Source organism: Gopherus evgoodei, chromosome 2 (genome assembly GCF_007399415.2).
Source record: "Gopherus evgoodei ecotype Sinaloan lineage chromosome 2, rGopEvg1_v1.p, whole genome shotgun sequence".
NCBI lineage: Eukaryota > Metazoa > Chordata > Testudines > Testudinidae > Gopherus > Gopherus evgoodei.
In genome coordinates this window covers 60,924,285-60,945,107 of record NC_044323.1, presented here as the reverse complement: position 1 = coordinate 60,945,107, position 20,823 = coordinate 60,924,285, and the positions used below count along the sequence as shown (strand labels likewise).

At 41.8% G+C, this 20,823-nt stretch overlaps 1 protein-coding gene across 1 annotated transcript in view; it reads left to right on the top strand.

Moving 5' to 3' along the window:
* Positions 1–20,823, top strand: part of IGF2BP3 (insulin like growth factor 2 mRNA binding protein 3) — a 174,767-nt gene that overhangs the window by 25,052 nt on the left and 128,892 nt on the right. The window contains exon 3 of the mRNA XM_030550773.1: positions 4,838–4,886. Coding sequence (XP_030406633.1) covers positions 4,838–4,886 — 49 coding nt within the window. The remainder of the gene's footprint in view (positions 1–4,837; positions 4,887–20,823) is intronic.

Below are 20,823 nucleotides of genomic sequence, written 5' to 3'. Positions count from 1 at the left end.
AGAGATATATGCATGACTAGTGTTTGAGTATCTTTACCCCAAAAGAAGTTCTTGGGAGGAGCAAATCATTTCAGTATTTCCTTTCATTTACAATCTCTGCTTAGTGCTGTTCTAAACCTTTAGGGTTCTCCTTGGCCACAAGCATTGTGGGTCCCTAAACATGTTTTGATTTTACCCTTGTTCAGAAGTTTTTTCTAAGATATATAAAAATTGTTTTATTAGTTGAGACAACGAGGAGTTCTTGTGGCACCTTAGAGACTAACAAATTTATTTGGTCATAAGCTTTAATGGGCTAGTTGAGTAATCTGTGTTACACGACTTTTAACACACCACTGTACAGTTACTTAATAAAGAACCGCACTTTCCTCTGCCAGTGAGTACAGTGAAATCTGTAAGCATATAAAACTGATGTGAGCACGGTATAAATCTGTTAATACACTTCTTCAAGTCACCATTGATACTTGTATTTGGATCCAGTTTCCAACACTGCACCAAAAGTGCAATTGAAATAATAGTATTAGAGTTTATCCAGTTCTTTTCTTCAGTTACGGTTTCGGAGGAAGCCTAATACAGGAACTAAAAAAATGTATATTTCACTCTTTCTGGTAGAGGACTGTTGTGTGTATTTTGAGAGCGAGAAATAACATACTTTTTCAAAAGTGAAATATATGTAAAGTATCTGAACACCACATTATTAAGATCAGATGCATATGTCTGATTTTAATAAGTAACTGTATAACTCCGGTGAACCAGAGAAATTGGTCTCACTGACTAGATTTATTATAAAGCTCTGTTAAGATGTCCACACACTCTTAGGTATCAGGTTATCACCAAACATTTCATTCAATAAGTACAACCTTCATGAAGTTAAGAATGAATCAGTCATTTCTTTAAATCTTGGGTGACTGCAATTGGCTTAATTTTTATAAATTAATTCATTGATAAATATTAATATAACAAAAGTGATTGAGCATGACCCAGGAGCACAATCACATTATAGTATTAAAACCTAGCGTGCTATACCTTACCAAAGAGAGCAGCATCATTTAGAAGGGATGTACATGAGCTGATGGTTACTGAAATAGAAAAATGTTTCTGGAATGAGATTTTGATTTCCATCCCTCCAGGATTGAGGCATCTTTTTAAAATGAGAATTCCACACCTTAAGCACCCTAAGTGTGTATTTTCTTGGAGAAAAATCCTGGTCTAATGAAAGCTAGATAGTGGTGTCTGTCTCACTGAAATTAGTGACCAGGAGTTGTCTGTGGACCATATTAACAGATTTTGCATGTGGTTTGGTTCATGATACTTTCTCAGAAGTTATTGAAGTAAAGTTGTGTGGTGATCCTGCATGGGAGTGTGTACAAAGATCTGATGAACATAATTCAATAATATTTTATTGGCACGACAAGCTGTTAAACAATGTTGCCAAAGTTGTACAACAGTGGTGGTAGGTACAATCCTGTCCAAGTTTGAGAAGCTGAGAGAATCATGCATTTATCATTGTTGTACATTCCTGATGCCTGGTGAGACTGCTATATGGCATGATATAGCATCCTCCCTCTCCTTGCCCCCCCCCCACTGCTTTTGGGTGAAAAGCCTTAAACCTTTTTACTTTTGAAGAAATATTTTTTGCACTCATTTTCTAGAAAGTGTCTTTGGTCTCTCCTATCACATTAGTTGCATGACGACTCTGGGTGGGGGCTGAACTTTGTGTGTATGTGTTTTAACTGCATTGACTACAGTACAACAGTAATGTGAAAGGATTCCCTCCCCCTCAACCTTTCTACTTACATTTTTGTGATCTGCATAAGAAAAACTAGATGATATAAAAGTCTTGTTGGCAGTCAACAGAGTTGAGGTTAGGGCTGTTATGTTTGGAGCATGGCTGCTGAATGGAACAGCTAATTGTACTGACTACACTTGAAACTTATAAGCAACAATGTGAAGTGTCCATTTAAAAAATGTGACATTTCACTTTCACGGGGTATTAATAAGTGTCTTACTGTTGCCATAAATTTGGAAGTGCATAATGTGAAAGATACACCTTTTTGAGGCTAGCTTTCAGAAAGCTTTCCATAGCCATAGTTTCCCCCTATCTCCACAAATGATAGGGGATCTGGTCATTTAGGAACATAGTCCTTTTTTCATTTTTACCCTAAATGCTTCTCTACGTGCAAATAAACTGACTGGCCAAGTTAACTTTCATCAAGTTTTTTTTGTGTTTAGTAGATAAAAAAGAAAACATTGAGACCTGGTAAAAGATAAAGTAGATAAAAAAGAAAACATTGAGACCTGGTAAAAGAGGGCATAAAACTAGATTTTATGTTTGTCTTGTGTTTTGAGGTAAAATTGAGGAAACACAGGGTTTTTGTGCTAGATGAAATGGAAGGAGGGAACTGTGTACATAAAATTCACCAGCTGATATACGTTCAGAATAACTATTGCCTAGTTAAAGCAGCAAAGAATCCTGTGGCACCTTATAGGCTAACAGACGTTTTGGAGCATGAGCTTTCGTGGGTGAATACCCACTTCGTCGGATGCATCACCCACGAAAGCTCATGCTCCAAAACGTCTGTTAGTCTACAAGGTGCCACAGGATTCTTTGTTGCTTTTTTCAGATCCAGACTAACACGGCTACCCCTCTGATACTATTGCCTAGTTCTGTACCAGGTGTTGAGCTCTTTCAGTTAGAACTGTTGTTGTGGTATAACTTGTCAGTACGTTTGGATCCTTCTGTAGCAAGTAATGACACTCTCTCAGAGCTCTCTAGTGAATTTTAATTGGAATCTACAAATGAGCAAGACTATAACAACATACCTCACTTTTGAAGCACATTGAACAGCATTTAGATGACTGGTACTTTGCCTTGAAATCTTCTAATACTTTAAACTGTGATTACGGACTTGACTATAAAATATACATTCATCCATTCAGTTTTACTGTTGCGTTGAAGAGTAAGAGTATTTTGATAACACAGGACAGTGTATCACAGATGTAGACTTTTTAACCGCATTATGAAAAGGCCTTCATAATAAAGTTGCCTGAGATTGCAAAGATTTCTCCAAATATTCAGACTTTTCACATTGCTTCTTAGGCTGATGTAGCTCCAGACTTTTGCCAGCAGACTTTGTTCTATAAATCTTGGAAATCAAAATTCAGGAGTCTAGTTTATTATTCATTTATTTATACTGGAGACCACTTTTATTCTGTCCACTTGATTGTGAACTCCACCATGAGGTGGCCAAACATGTGTTTTATCTATTTAAGAAAGTAGATATATAAAAAATACTTCTACAGTTACGTTGCAGTTGGTATCCATTCATCTTCAGAGTTAACTTTTTTGAGAAGATAGCTGCTATTTTAGTCAATTTAATTGCCCATCAAAAATAGATGATATGGAAGTGGGCTATTTACACAGTATGGCTAGAATACTGGGCCTGGTAATTACCTTCTCAGGGGAACCTTCATGCACCAAAAATGTTAAGGATACAACTGGAGTTTGGTTTAACACAAGAGGCCTTTTGAACACAGTATTTCAAGATGTAAAAACTAGTTGGAAAGGTGAGTAAGTGAGGGTGAGAGAAGGTTTCCATTCCAGAAGAAATGTGCATAGAGGAAAAAGATTGCCTTCCATGCCGCTGTTGGGCAAGAATATACTTAGAAGGGAGCACAGTCTACTTTGTCATAAGACACTACTTGCCTGTACGTTTGTTTTATTTTTAAAAATTGTTTGTTACTTTTTTGCAACATCACAAAACTTTGATACAGATCATTTTATAAACAAACTTTAAACTTTTAAAACATAGGAAAGCAAAATACTGTGTGTTTGAACCAATTGTTATGTATTCTGAGGCAAGTGTTTCTTCAGCTATTCTTAGCCAACTAAGACGTAGTTGCACCCCATATTCCTCCAAAGGGCTTTTAGTGATTCTTTTTATGGTATAATGTTATCCATTTTGATGATTTCTTACAAGAATAGCTTAACTGACCATATGCGCGCGCACACTACCTAAGTACAGCTAGAGCTGTGTTAATCTACACATTCTTGAGAATCCCAGGGGCTATGTGGCATCTCTGGCATTTATTTGTTCTCTTGCTTTGGGGGAAGGGAGGAGACAAAGGGTTTGGCCAAGAATCTAGTCAGAACTTTACTGGGCTTTGCTGTAGTACATAAAAATAAATATTGTTGACTAGATAAGTGACTGAAAGCTAATATAAATTTGATGTGAAAATATAATGAACTAGTTTCATGATTTTTACTTTGGAGGCAGAGAATGTCAGGAATTCAGGTGTTAAAATGTGATCAGTTAGGCAAGCCCTTAAATCTCAAACCAAACCTATTTATCAAGGGATTTGTTTTTTGTTTTTGTTTTTGCAGGGGCTGTAGAATGCAGTAAATATTTGAAGTTTCCTGTTGGAAACCTCGTGGTTTTTCTCAAAAACAGTGAGGGGTGGAAAACTAGTATTTTTGTATCAGAGGGGTAGCCGTGTTAGTCTGGATCTGTAAAAGCAGCAAAGAATATATGCTTTTGTATACAAAAAGCTAGATACTCCCGTCTTTCTTGAAAAGGTTTAATGAAAATAGCTTTCAAGCTACATGCTTTTATGAAACATCACAGCTGCCACATGTAAAACAAATTTTACTGTAACAGTTTGATGGACTTGGACTTAAATTGGTTTTGATCTAACTTCCTCCCTTTGTACTTCATTGTTTTGCCTTTTGTGTACTGTGGATCTGCTTCTGCCTATTTGATTAGAAAATATGCTTAAATGTACACTTTTTGCTATTGATGCTTTTTCTGTTTTTTAACTGTTTTCTTTAATTCGTCTGCAGGAGTCGGAAACTTCAGATCAGAAATATCCCGCCTCACTTGCAATGGGAGGTAGGATTTCACATTTTAAAATTTAAGACATCCATATCTAAAGCTGTATATTTCTGTTTCTTTTCTCCTCCACAAGACTTCATGCTTTTCCCCTGCCCTCCACCCACTTCATACATGCCCCATTCTGTTCTTGGGGGAGAGGGAGCATGGAATCCTTTGAAAGTGTGAACAATAGAGCTTTCTAAGCAATTCAGATAACTGTCTTCATTTCTACTCTGAGTTAACGTACATTTTTTTTTTAAATAGATTCTTGGGTGAATGCTGACTTCCTGATTCAGTCTGTCTCCTTGACAGAAAGTTTCTCCATTTCAGAATTTTCTGGTATATGAACTCAGTAATCTTATGGAAATTCAGATTTAAATACTCGGCAAAAAATCTTTCAACAGCAAAACTTTAATACTAGGCCTTTGTCTTTCAAATACTTTTTTTTCCTTTCCACGAGTGGTAACATTATGGTAATTCTACAAACAGAAACTGGTTTACTCATACAGTACAATTAAATCATCCACTCTGTCACCAGTCATTTCCATAGCAATTGTGTATGATGCCACAAATAAACTATTGTGATTTTTACAGTAGGTAGGAACAGGATAGGTTGTTAGGAAGAGAAATCTTTTTTGTTTTAAACACACATACTGTGAGAAACTGTAGTAAGTGTATTTTTCAAATGTCCCTCTAGCCTAGCCTAGCTGATGGTAAGCCATCATGCTGGAAGTTGGAGATCCGAGGCGGTAGAGAGTTAAGTTCATATAATGTCATTCATCTGATGAAGCAGTTTGGCCAGGCCTGTTCAGTTGTCTTTCTATCTGCAACTACTTCATCTGCAAAATATCTACTAGGTTTTGCCCTGTTCTCGATTAGAAGAATGGAGATAGGGCTCTCTCCAGTTCAGGGTCCCCATTTAGGGGTTTGTGTGCTGTGAACACAGCCCTGTTCACCTATCCCCTCCATCTGGTTTTCACTCTCAAATCTGGAAGTTTCAAAATAAGATACTGCACAACATTTTGATTAAAAAACATAAAATTATCACTGATAAAGTTTGCAGATGGCTCAAAAAATGGGAGAGTGATAAATAATGAGGAGGACAGGCCACTGATTCACAGCAATCTGGACCTCTTGGGAGACTGGGTGCAAGCAAATAGTATGCGTTTTAACATAGCTAAAGATAAATGTCTAGGAAAAAGATGGAGGATTCTCTCTCAAGAAGATTTCGGGATCGCAGTAGATATCAGTTGAACCTGAGCTGCAGTGTGATGCTGTGGCTAAAAAGGTTGATGTGATTGATGAGTAGGAATAGAGAGGTTATATTATATCTGTATTTGGCCCTGGTTTGGCTGTTGCTGGAATACTGTCTGTCTCTAGTGTCCACAATTTAAGAAGTGTTGAAAAATTGGAGAGGATTCAGAGACAAACCAGGAGAATGATTTAAGCATTGGAAAACCTACCTTACAGTGATAGATTCAAAGAGCTCAATGTATTTATTTTAACAAAGAGAAGGCTAAGGGGTGACTTGCTTACAGGCTGTAAATACCTACATGGGGAACAGATACTTAATAATGGGCTCTTCAGTCTATTCCAGGGGTTGGCAACTTTTCAGAAGTGGTGTGCCGAGTCTTCATTTATTCACTCTAATTTAAGGTTTGGCATGCCAGTAATACATTTTAATGTTTTTAGAAGGTCTCTTTCTTTAAGTCTATAATATATAACTAAACTATTGTTATATGTAAAGTAAATAAGGTTTTAAGAAGCTTCATTTAAAATTAAATTAAAATGCAGAGCCCCCTGGACCGATGGCCAGAACCTGGGCAGTGTGAGTACCACTGAAAATCTGCTCGCGTGCCACCTTTGGCATGCGTACCATAGGTTGCCTACCCCATATCTATTCAGTGTTGCAGAGAAAGGTTTAAAATAGTCCGTTGGCTAGAACTTGAAGCTGAACAAAGTTAGACTAGAAATAAGCTGTAAATTTTTGACAGTGAGAGTAATTAACCATTGGAATAACTTATCAAGGGTTGAGGTAGATTTTCCATAACTGGCCATTTTTAAATCAAGATCATAGTTATGGGAACTAGGAGCGCTGGGGGTGCTGCTGCACCCCCGGCTTGAAGTAGTTTCCATCATACACAGGGTTTACAGTTTGGTTCAATGGCTCTCAGCACCCCCACTACAGAAATTGTTCCAGTGCCCCTGGTCAAGGTTTGCATGTTTTTGTTAAAGATGCTCTTGGAATTGCTTTGTGGAAAGTTCTATGGCCTGTGTTGATGCAGGAGCTCAAGCTAGATGATCACAATGGTCGCTTCTGGCCATGGAATCTGTGAATAAGAATATCCATTATAGGTCACTCCTGTGTTTCCCCAAGTTGGACAGTAGCCATCTGTATATCTTAGTGTTTTATACTGCCGCCATCATCATTATGACTTAATGCCTTCCATGTAAAGACAATAGCAATAACAAAGTCTCTAGTGGACTTTGTGGATTCTTTGGCAATGCTACTTATTTTGGGGGTAGAAATTCTGCCTGGGAGGATAGGGTTTTTGGCTTTGGTTATGTGTGGATGTTCTGAGGTTTTTTTAATAGTTTTGTGTTTTGGTCGGTAAGGGCTTAATGGTAGCAGGTAGTGTCAGTGTTATGCCATTCTTCAGTAGTAAACTTTTCCCAGATTTCTGAACTTTATCATGCTGGCTGTTCCTAGTTCCTTGAAATGCCTCTGTGTACCTCAGTCTGTTGGTCTGAGGGTTTGGCTACACTTGCAGGTGTGCAGCGCTGGGAGTTAAAGCTGTCTTCGTACAGCTGTGTAGGGAAAGCGCTGGAGTGTGGCCACACTGACAGCTACCAGCGCTGGAGTGTGGCCACATTTGCAGCAGTGCTGGGAGTGGTGCATTATGGGCAGCTATCCCACAGAGCACCTTGTCCCATTCTGGCACCGCAGGTTGTGGGAAGGGCGCGGAGGGTGCGGGTCATTCTGCTTCCTGTCCCAAAGCCCCGTGATTCATTGCTTCACATCCCAGCAATCCGTTTTTCCGTCCACGTTTGGCGCCATCTTGACTCTCTCAATGGTTTCTGTGCAGTGCGATTTCTGTGGAAAATGGAACCCGAACTGCTGAGGAGTATGCTGACAAGTCTCGCCAGCACATCACGTTTGGCAGTTGACCCATTGCTTAAGATCCAAAGTGATCAGGAGTCCGATGATGACAGCGAGTCACCTAATGCGTATGACACTAAATTGCTTGTGGCATTCACGGAAATGCTCAGCACTGTGGAACGCCGCTTTTGGGCTCCGGAAACAAGCACCGAGTGGTGGGAGCACATCGTCATGGAAGTCTGGGAGGACGAGCAGTGGCTGCAGAACTTTTGGATGAGAAAAGCCACTTTCATGGGACTGTGTGCTGAGCTCGCCTACAGCACAAGGACACGAGATTGAGAGCTGCCCTGCCGGTGGAGAAGTGGGTGGCTATTGCAATCTGGAAGCTGACAACTCCAGACAGCTACCGATCGGTCGCGAACCAGTTTGGAGTGGGAAAGTCGACTGTTGGAATTGTTTTGATGCAAGTTTGCAGGGCCATTAATCGCATCCTACTAAGAAGAACCGTCACTCTGGGGAACGTGCAGGACATTGTGGCTGGCTTTGCACAAATGGGTTTCCCTAAGTGCGGAGGGGCGATAGATGGCATGTATATTCCTATTCTGGCACCCACTCCACGTAGCATCCAAGTACGTTAATCGGAAGGGGTATTTCTCTATGATTCTCCAGGCGCTTGTGGATCACTGTGGGCGTTTCATTGACATTAACACAGGCTGGCCTGGAAAGGTGCATGATGCACGCATCTTTTGGAGCACTGATCTGTTCAGGAAGCTGCAGGCCGGGACTTTTTTCCCCAGACTGGAAGATCACAGTAGGGGACGTCGAAATGCCCATTGTGATCCTTGGAGACCCCGCTTACCCGTTAATGCCTTGGCTCATGAAACCGTATACAGGGAAGCTTGACAGGAGCAAGGACCGGTTCAACTACAGGCTGAGCCGGTGCCGAATGACTGTGGAGTGTGCTTTTGGCCGTTTTAAAGGGGTGCTGGTGATCTCTGTATGGGAAGCTAGACTTGGGGGAAAGCAGCATCCCTGCGGTTATATCCACGTGCTGTACCCTCCATAATATTTGTGAAGGGAAGGGTGAAACATTCAGTAAGGCATGGACCTCTGAGGTTCAATGCCTGGAGGCTGAATTTGCACAGCCAGAGAGCAGGGCTACTAGAGAGGCCCAGCAGAGGGCTTCAAGGATTAGGGATGCCTTGAGGGAGGAATTTGAGGCTGAAAACCAACAGTAATGTTCGGTGCCTTGCACGGGAGTGCAGTGCAGTGGTTACAATGTTAGTAGGAATCTGTTTTTCCTAAGCTGATTTGCAGTGCCTGTTTCTTTCCTGGGCTACGGTATCTTTGACTTTCTGCAATAATAAAGACTGTTTTCAAAGCCAAGAATTCATTTATTGAAAAGAAAATAACTTTCTTGACAGACACCCAACATTTTAGGAACCTAAAAGGGCAAGGGTGTGTAGTATGGAACTGTACAGTCACAGGTTTGAATATGTCCTGTCTGGAGTGCTGTGCAATGACTGCTGCACTTCAGGATGCCTATACTGCATGGTGATGGGGGTTGAGTGCAGAGGGTAAGGGTTGTAGTTCTCAGGACTGGTTGGTGAACGTACAGGTGTTGGAGGCAGCTGGCGGTGGTAAGAACCTGGATGCTGGGAAAGGGGGCTTTGAGCTGACATTGGGGCACAAGGGAAAGAGCTTTGGGACAGGAGGGGGGGCGGCGCGGTAGTGCTCTGCCTGCGTGGCTACGAGCACCTGGAAGAGTCTGCTTGGTGCGTCAGGATGCTTATCAGCTGCTTTGTGCTTTTCTTCCTGACCACTGTGTTTTTCTGGCAGATCCTGCTTTCCCTTTCCCTCCAGTCCTGTACTTTTTGATTCTCTGTGGCAGAGTGATCCATAACTGCTTTCAGCAGGTCGTCTTTGCTTTTTCACAGCTTCTTCCGGAGGTTTTGGAGTCTTTGAGCTGTTGATAATACGGGCAGCCGAGAACTCAAGGTTGCTTGTGGAAAAGCAAAATAGGCAACACTTAACAGAGGCAGCATTGTTTATATCTCAGACAGTTATTCTCACACAGTGAAGGAGTAACATTCTTCACAATAGCATAATTTTCCCATACCAAAGAGAGCGCACATAACCCACAAGAGCCCTGAAATGGTGAGTAAGGGGGACTGATTGCTTCAGGGCTGTACTGTCCTTGGGGTTTCTGTGCATTGGGGAAAGGAAACAGCTGCAGTGGGCACCTACACTGAACACTCTCCCAACATTTTCCACAGGAGTTGATCCTGGAAGATATCTCGCTGCTGCGGGTCACCTGGGAAGAGCGGGAGGGTCTTCTACAGCAATGCGGATTCCGCCCTGGCCCCTATGCAGCTTGCCTGTGTGCAGCAGTGGTCCCCCACCCCTCGCTATTCCACATCTAGGCATGCATGCAGAACCATCCCTCCTCTCCCAAAAAATTTCCATGCTGAAAATAAAAGCTGCTTACTGGGAACCTGCTCCTCTGTTTGTCCTCCACCAAGTACTGGCTGCTGCGACTGGCTACCTTCCTCCTGGCTTGAGAAGAGCTCCTGGCTGCATGCCTCCAGGGACTCCGGGGTGTCTCCCCCCACCCCAGTACCCTCACTCTTGGTTTCCTCCTCCCCCTCCCGCTCTGAAGTGTCCATCGTGGTCCTCGGATTGGTGGTGGGGTCACCCCCAAGTATCGCTTCCAGCTCTTTGTAAAAACAGCAGGTCATGGGAGCAGCGCCGGAGCAGCGGTTTCCCTCACGGGCTTTGCAATAGGCACTCTGCAGCTCCTTCACTTTAACCCTGCACCACAGCGCGTCCCAGTCATGGCCCCTTTCCAGCATGACCCTTGATACAATACCTTTGGGCAGGTAATTCCTACGGCTGGAGCGCAGCTGGGACTGCACAGCTTTCTCCCCCTAACACTGATGAGGTCCAGCAACTCACCATTGCTCCATGCTGGGGCTTGTTTGGTTCGTGGAGGAATGGTCACCTGGAAAATTCACTGATTGCACTCTACACCTGGCTGAGCAAACAGGAAGGAGATTTTTAAAATTCCCTGGGCATTTAAAGGGCGGGTCACCTGAGGCCAGGGCAGTAGAGTTTGAACTGATGAGCAGAGTGGCTGAACAGGCATTCTGGGATACCTCCGAATACCTCTGGAGGCCAATAACAGTGCTTTTGGTGGCCACACTGGCGGAGCAGTGCTGCATCACCAGCACTGCAGTTGTTGTTCCCCAGGCCGAGGTGGAGTATAACCAGCGCTGTAGCCAGGGAGATGCAGCGCTGTATGTTCCTTGCAAGTGTGGACGGTGAGTGAGTTGCAGCGCTGTAATGCCGCCACCAGCGCTGCAACACTCCACTGTAACCAAGCCCTGAGTCTGTCTCTCACTAAAAGGTATATCGTTACCTTTATATTTCTGACCTCACTGGTAGATATCGGTCATCCTTTCCCTCAACTCCTAGTATAATTGATCCCCCAAAACATTTTAACTGTTTTATGGTGACATTCTGGTTGCATTTCAGTTAAGGTGAGCGACTTTCTGTATGGGCTGTATATTCCCAAAAGGTTGCTAAGGCCAGGTCTACACTACAGACTTATATCGGTATAACTGCGTCGCTCAGGGGTGTGGAAAAATACACATACCTGAGTGATGAAATTATACCCCCCCCCCATGTAGACAGCTCTATGTCTAGGGGAGAGCTTCTCTCGGGAGGCGTTCTGCGGTGTACCTGCTTAGCACAAAAGTTAGGTGAGTTCAGTCACATAAAAAAGCTTCTAGCAAGTACTGAAGAGGAGCATTTTCACTATGAATGGTATAGGAAGGTATAAGAGAAGTGTCCTGGAATTACCTCTGCAGTATCTTTCTCCTAAATGCTTCTGTGTCCACACACATAGCTAGTTAGACATGAGGAACTCAAGGGTCTCTGTGTGAATAAGGTGTTAAAAAGGCAAAGTTTAAATTAATTAGACACTTCGGGATTGTCTTCATGTACAGCGCTATGGTTAGTGAAGATGCTCCTACACCAGTGGGGGAGCTTCTCTCATCTGCGTAGTTATCATATCCTGGTGCTAAAAGCCCTTGCAAGAGCTCCCTTTGAACTCTGTTGGAGGGGTCCTGGACTTGTCATCCTTAAAACTGCCTTTCTTGTGGTCACTTGCTTGGCGGGGAGAGTAAGAAAACTTTAAACCCTTGAGCAGGGATCCCTGCCTGTCTCTTCATAAGAACAACCTCTTTGCATGACCTTTCTCTGTAGGTAGCCCTGTATGCTGCAGCTGGCTACTGCCCCATGCCCCAAAGTACCCAATGTTTCTACTGAAGATGGGCATTACTATTCAGGTGCCCACTCAGTGGGCTGGCATAATGGATGATGGAACAATTTTACCTATTAGTTTTCTTATAGTCATTCTGTGCTAATCCATTTATCTTTGGTTCTTTTGTTGCATTGGTAGAGTTGGGGCTGTTTTAATTCTTATGTATTGTTTTGAAAACATTACATTATATTGCTGGCGAAGTCTCTAACCAGTCAGCCCTCGTAGAGAGAAGGTGTCAGTGTACAAAATCTTTGCTTTTTCCTATCTCCATATGCTAGTGAGAGAACTCAATTGACTGCTTGCACTGGCATAGAGGGACTTGGAGAAACCAGGTTACAAGGTAAGAAACTAATATTCATGTGCGAATTAGTCTGTTTCTAATACTGTTGTTTTAAGGAGGTTACCCTATATTGTTTTCTGCACTAAAGTCTTCTTTCACTTCCCTTGAAAGGAAGGAACGGTGAGGGATTTTAAAAATAGGACTACATTTTATATAAGGGAAACTAGACCAATGTATCACTGTATTGAATGGTCAGTGAACTATTGAATGGTCAATGAACACATGTTATACACTGGCGCCTTGTAGTTTGTTGGTAATTTGTATTGTGGTGGTACCTACAGTCCCCTGTCAAGGGCCCATTGTACTAGGTATCCTCTCACACTCCCCTCCCGACATCAAATAGGTGCCCCAAAGAGCTTACAATCTTTTTTCTTTTTTTTTTTTTCTTAAGTGCAGGTCATTGTTTCACAAGGATGTTGGTAATCTGTTTTGTGCTAAGGAGACTTGGAAGAAACCTATATGAATTTGTGCATTTAGGCAAACACTTGAAAATGGCTTAAATGAAGTTTATTGCCTTTTATCTGAATACAAGGGATTTACACGTTTGAGGCCACAATCTGCCCAAAATCAGATCCTGGCAGGGCAGATCCTAGTTTTGCCTCCTCACTATACCATGTTGGTCATAGATCAGATTAGACATCTCAACAAAAATATGCAACTACTTAACCTGAATGTATGAGTGTTAGCATTAAACAACATTTATATCGTGGTAGCATTTTCGTACCTCAGCAGATTGGGCACTGTTGTGCTAGGAGTTACACAAATCTCAGCTCACTCTGGAATCAAGGAAGGAGAATGACTTGTGACTGAGCTTTCAGTTGTCTCAGTTGATGGATTATTCTTGGAAGACTAGGATAACAAACGTCTTTACTTGCATTGTAACTTTTGAAATGAACTGAATTTCAGATTTTTTTTGAGATTCTTGTTTATATTATATGGTAGCATCATACATAGTATTAAAGTCCCTGCCACAGTATCAACCCTCTTCTCTTTATTTGGAGGCATTAAAATGAATAGTGAAGGGTAAGAGTTGTCCCTGAGCTCTTAGAGAAAATCACTTGTTGAGAGGCTGCTGCACAACTCTGGTGGTATCAGATGCTCTGGGAAGCAAAATGTAAGATATTGTAGAGTTGTTTTTCATTGTTTTTGAACTGTCTGTTCTGCTCACTAGTGACAAACAAGAGGGTCTCCTATGTATGCAGTGTCTAAGCCATAAAATTTTTACAGAAATTTTAAACTTGAATGTTATAACCAAGGTAACTTTTTTTAAAACCCTGAGCCGAATGTAAACTTTTATGTTGTCTTCCTGACAACTTCAGTGCCTCTGTTGCTAATAGCTTTATTAGGAAGCAGCAGAGACATTTCAAGTCCTTGGGCAGCTTGACTTTTATGCTTCTTAGATAGCAGTAGTGAAACAGTTAAGTGTTAGGTCCATTTCACACAGCTACTTGGGAGAACTGTCAATAGGACCCAAAAAAAGGAAGCTAAGAGAGTGACAGAATAAGGGATGCATTTCTCTTTACCCTTCCATTCACAGCAGTCTAGATCAGGGAGAAGAGAGCTTCCCAGCACCTCCTTTTTGGATCTTCATGTTATTGGACATCTACTAGTTTAGTTACAGGCTGGTACAAAGACAGAGCTACCCACCAGAGTTCACACACAGCAGTTGGGTTGAAATTCAGTGCCTGTCCTCCTGAACATTACTTTTCTGTACATGTAGCAGGGATAGTTCAGAACTGTCAGTTACAAACTCCTGAATGTGGGGGAACCCTTTCTCCCTTAGATTCCCTACTGGACAGTCTGCCTCCTGTGTGAAATGTTGTAACTAATTCTGCAATCTCTGGAAAATTGTAATATAGCGGGATTCAAAGCAGAGAATGAACTCCTACGCATTAATCTCGTTTGATTCAATTTTATAGTTTTTCATCCAAAAAGCCACAGATATTTAATTTGTTGCCAGAGTGCTAATGTTAATGGCAGGCAAACAGATTTTGTGGCAAGGGCAAGAAATCTTCTAAGTCCTTTGGACAAGACAGAGCCACCTTTTGTTATACGTTGCATCTGCACATTATGCAGGCAGGGTACTTTTAAGGGGAGAAGTGCAACTGAAACAAGAGTGGTAGAGAGAGCTGTCCACCCAGAGTTGTATTAGTTCTGCTTCCCTTAGTCATGCATGCACTGCTTCATTGCCTTTCAAGTCCAAGACCTATCACTCTTACTCTTGAAGTGTTGCCAGAGGTTTGCTGTGGGTAAGTGACAATATCATACCTATTTTTAAGAAAAAGGGGAGAAATGATCTAAGAAACTACAAGCCCGCTAGTTTGAACTGAATTGTATGCAAGGCCTTGGAACAAATTTTGAAGGAGAAAGTAGTTAAGGACATAGAGGTAAATGGTAATTAGGATAAAATACAATGTGGTTTTACAAAGGATAAATTGCCCCAGACCAACCTGATCTCCTTTGAGAAGATAACTGATTTCGTTTGTTGTTCTTTTTTTTTGTTTGTTTGTTTTTTTAAGTGGTAGATCTAATCTACCTGGATTTCAGTAAGGTATTTTGATAGTTCCACATAGGAATTTATTAGTTAAATTGGAGACGATGGTGATTAATATGAGAATTGAAAGGTGGATAAGGAGCTGGTTAAAGGGAACTACAATGGGTCATGCTGAAAGGTGAATTATGAGGCTGGAAGGAGGTTACTAGTGGAGTTCCGTAGGGATTGGTCTTGGGATCAATCTTTAACGTTTTCATTCATGACCTTTGGCACAAAAGGTAGGCGTGCACTATTAAAATTTGTGGATGACACAAAGTTGCAAGTATAGCCAGTATGGAGTTGGATGGGAAGATCATGCAAGAAGATCTGGAGGACCTTGAAAATTGGAGTAGTAGAAATGGGATGAAATTTAATAGTGTATCTAGGAACTAACAAAAAAGTTTTTTATAAGCTGGAGACGTATCAGTTGGAAGGAACGAAGGAGAAAGACCTGGGTGTATTGGCTGATCATAGGATGTCTGAGCTGCCAATGTGATGTGACCATGAAAAAGGCTAATGCAGTGCTAGGCTCTATCATAGAATATCAGGGTTGGAAGGGACCTCAGGAGGTCATCTAGTCCAACTACCTGCTCAAAGCAGAACCAATCCCCAGACAGATTTTTGCACCAGATTCCTGAAGGGCCCCCTGAAGGATTGAACTTAGCATTTCCAGTACAATAGGGAAGTATTATTACTATTATACGAGGCACTGGTGAGACCTCATCTGGAATAGTTTGTGCAATTCTGGTCTCCCATGTTTAAGAAAGATGAACTCAAACAGGAATAGGTACAGAGGATGATCAGAGGAATGGAAAAACCTACCTTATGAGAGAAGACTGATGGAGCTTGGTTTGTTTAGCTCAGTGGTTGTCAACCTATTTACTATTGAGGGCTACGTATGCGGCCCACAATATGTAATGTGGGTCACATCCAGTACTACCTGCATGGCCCTGAGGACATCACATGGGACATAACTCTGTGCTGATTGGGTCACAGGGTGAGAACCACTGGTTTAGATGAACCAAATGAAGGCTGAGGTGAGATATAATTACTTTCTATAAATACATCAGAGGGATAAATAATTTAAATAACTCCTCTCCCTTCAGGAACAAATGGCTATAAAGTGGCCATTAACCAGTGCAGGTTCACAATTAGGTGAAGGTTTCTAACCATCAGAGGAGTGAAGTCTAGGAACAGCCTTCCAGGGGGTGTGCAATGGCGGCAAAAAACCTAACTGGCTTCAAGACTGAGCTTGGTAAGATGATGAAGGGGATAGTATGATGAGATTACCTTCAGTGGTATGTGGCCCATTAGTGACAGTTAATAGCAAAAATCCCCAGTGGCTAGAGAGAGGGCATTAGATGGGGAGGGCTATTAGTTACTACAGAGAGTTCTTTCCCAGGTGTTTGGCTGGTGGGTCTTGCAGGCATGCTCATGGTTCAACTGTTTGCCAATCTGACCCCAAATATGGCTGAGACCCTGAGGTTTTTTTTCTTTCCTCTGCATCATGGGCATGCGTCACTTGCAGGTTTAAACTTATGTAAATTGTGGATTCTCTATAAAATCTTGAAATCATGAATTGAGGTCTTCAGTAACTCAGCCAGAGTTTATGGGTCTATTACAGGAGTGGGTGGGTGTGGCCTGCAGTGTGCAGGAGATCAGACTAGATGGTCATGATGATGCCTTCTGGACTTAAAATGTGAATCTATGAATGTATTTATTGGGTCAAAAAGAAAAGGAATAGTGGAGCTGGATGACTGCAATCCTAGACTTTTCGTATGGCACCACTTAAAGGATCATGTATTCTCAAAGCACCGGGTAAACAGCCTGTAAAATGAGAAGAATGGGGACAGAAGTTCCTTTTTAAAAAAATACTGTACTGCCCTTTCTTGATTTCCTAAAACATCTGCTTCTACTAACTTCTCTTCATCCTACAAAAAACTCTAAAATAGTACAAGTTACTTGTTGAAACTAAAGTCAGATATGTAGCTCCTTAGCATTTGGGGGAACTTACATGTGCTGAGTAAATAAACTGAAACTAGGGTAGAGGGATTAGATGACTCTGTATAGAATTTATTGGAATCATATTCAAGAGAGGAAAATGCCTTAGAGAGACGATGGGGAAAAAATCTACAAAAAGAGAGATTTTTGGCAGGTAAATGGGATAAAAATTGCTACCTTCTTTCTTCCATTCATCTGTGAAGGTTATCTTCCTAGCCAAAAAAAAAAAAAAATTCCAGACAAGTAAATGTGGATCAGCTGATTTCTTTCTTAAATTTTAACAGTCGACACCAGTCCTGGTTTGTTTCCAAGTGTGCTGTAGATTTGGAATCTAGCAGAAGCCATGATGTTCAGGGAAAAGGATTTCTTCACAATAAACCAAAACTAAAGGAAGAAATGTCGAAATGGTTCCTGTAGCTCTTTGGACGACTATAGGTCGACATTACGCATCGCTCATGCGGTGCCTCATGGTTTCAGACACCATCCGATGGTCCAGGGACATCTACATCTAACACATCACCGGCCAACGACAGTACCAAGGAGGTGTGAGCCGGCGTGACATCGTTCTTCAACTATGAGAAAGGGACCAAGAGACTTTCTCCGTTGGTTCATATGAACTGGAGCCATAAACTCCCTCAACATTAAATCTCACCAAATGAGGGTCAGTCGGTCGTCGTCCTCATAGCCACATGTGATAACCTACACCCAAACATAGCCATTATACGAACTTCATACCCTCATATCTCAATATCTGTATTTTGACCCATCAACCTTTTACCCCCCAATCAGGGATATTGCAGATTATGTATTCCTTATGCCACTTGATCTTAAACCCAATTTAGCACCCCTCGATAATCTGTGTGTTATTTCCTGATAACCAGAAACTTCTGTGCTTAAACTCTGTACCGTAATTTTTTTTAAAACATCTTAATAAATTTTTTAAATCTATTCTTTGCCCAAGGAGACCTGGCTTTGTGCAACCAACAGAGACAAATTAAAATTTATCCTTAAAATTGATGCTAATGACAATTTATACAGATACATCCACAGCCTTCCTCAAATTAATTCCAGGCTACTAAATGTTATTCTTTGCAAGTAGAGAGGAGGCAGCTTAGTCAGAGAAGCTATGAAAAATTGTTTGCTTAGGAGCTGTAGATACTAGAAGATGATTTTAGATCTACTCTCTTACAAGCAAGTATTGGAACAATAGGACAAGATAAGCCCAGACCAGACTGGTCTGCCTTATTAAACAGTAGCTCTGGTTCCAATGCACAACTCTCCCTGGCATCCCAATTGTCAGCATGTCTAGTGGTCAGGCTGATGTGTTTTACAGCAGAATGGGAAATATTCCACTTATGCCAGGTTAGTCCTAGATATAACCCACAGTTTCAATTCTGAAAATGAATCAAGAATTTCTTGCCGTTTTGGATATGGATGCTGCAGAAAATGCCCCCACCATTAGAAACTGTGAAGTGTGGGGATGTTAGGGAGATGCAAGCTCTCAGAATTCACTAAATATTTGAGAGAGTTGAAGTTTCACACAGAGACCCTGAAGCCACTTCACTGGGACGCTTATTGACCTGAATTTGTCTGAGAGAGATACCTGTCTGCTGCAATAGCACCATGCCTCTGAACCTTTCTGTGGATTCTGCTCAAGTAACAGCCATTTGGGTTACCTAAAGTAAATGGTATTAGCCAAACTACTAATTATTGTGGTAGAAGAGTTCAAGTCCCCTGGGGTATCTACACTCCTATTTGGACAACCTATTTTTATGAGTGTTGCTACAAAGCAATCAAGTGGGCACTACTAGCACCTGGGTTAATTCTCATGCAAGAGTTGACCAAATTGAGCCCAGTCATTGGAATACAAGGAGTTCTAGGAAAGATTCAGAAAAGGACACTGACAAGAAGAGCCTCCCCATAAGGTCTGGGCCCACTCTAAATAGTGCTTTATATGTGAGATGTTAGGGGATTCCTTTTGTGGTAACGTACTTGGACTCCTACCACCACGAGCAGGAAGCTGGAGAGGCACATATGCCTCCATATGCAACTTCCAGTCTCTTTGATAACCAGGGAAAAAATACATACTCGTATACACTCTTTGGCTCTCTCTTGGGAATTTTTTTTTTCTTTTTCATTTAAGACTCTCATGCAGGGCACCTGGTGCCTGCAAGAGAAGTTATTCCATATAGACTGCCTAGAATTGAGCAGGCAGCGCAGCTGGGTAAACAATGGGCAACATTATGAATAATGCTTGATACACCTCTACCCCGATATAACACTGTCTTCGGGAGCTAAAAATCTTAACGCGTTATAGGTGAAACTGCATTATATCGAACTTGCTTTGATCCACTGGAGTGCGTACCCCACACCCCAGCACTGCTTTACTGCGTCATATTTGAATTTGTATTATATTGGGTCGTGTTATATTGGGGTAGAGGTGTATGTAGACAATTTTCACTCATTGATATATTTTCCTTTCCTTTACCAACTCTCTGTATAGCTTTTTTCATTTATAATGTTATATTGGGTTGCGTTATATCGGGGTAGAGGTGTATTTTCCTAACTAGTCTGGCTAATTTAGTCGAGTAGTGAGTCATCAGCCATCTGTGTGGCTGGCTGAGTACTGGGAAAATTTATTCACAAATAACTTACCCAATTGATGGGTGAGAGGAGAAGATTGAATAAACTATTAAGGAATACTGCAACTTGCCATAGCAGTTGGGCTCTGATTTGCCTCGTCATAGTTCCATAAGAATTCAGTTTGTATTTATTGCTTATCAGGTTGGGCTACTGTGGTGCACACAACTAAACAGGGAGGGGAAATGTATTCCATGTTGCATCCTAAAGCCCAAGTGCTGATAGAGTGGGTGGAGAGCATCTGTAAAATGGATCTTAAACATGAACAGATCAGGTCAGCAGAAAATCCCCGTAGCAGACAATGTGTCAGGCTCTGTCTAACACAAGCAGGCATGGTCTCTGTCCCAAAGAGCTTACCCTTTAAAGCTTATTTTTAATTACCTTTTAATGCATCAAAGAACACTTGGCTAGATTAGACTTGTATCTGATTTGCTCAGTTGTGTTATCTGAGCCTTACTCCATTGCTTTTCACTACAAAGTGTTTATAGTTTGCATTCTTAACATAGCACACTAGGAATCTGCCTTTCTAAAGGATGCCATGTTTCCTTGTTGGGGCCACCTGAAAAGTAACTATGATGTGAAGTGTGGTGGTGGTGTTGTAAAATGACTCTCTTGCCAAAGCATTTATAAACTAATTTCCTCAAAGTGTAAAGTGCTTAGACAAACTGCCTTTCAAAATATATTTCTATGTAAGTATAACGAAATGAATTTAAGTGTCAGAGTGGCTTCTAAGCTCTGAGGGCAGTATTGGAAACCAGCTAGGGTGACCAGATTACAACACTAAAATATCAGGACACGTTGGGGTGCTGTCAGCCCTGCTCACAGTCCATCCCTCTTCCAAGGTTCTGCCCTCTTCCCCCCTCCCCGCACCCTTCTTCATCCCCCGGCCCCCTGTTGGCTTTCTGCATCCCTCCTCAGTCCCGCACCCACAGTTTGCTTCCTCACTCCGCCTGCCTCTTCACCCACCCGCCTGCTACTCACCCCTACGGCGCCAACTTCCCCTCTACCAGGTGGGTG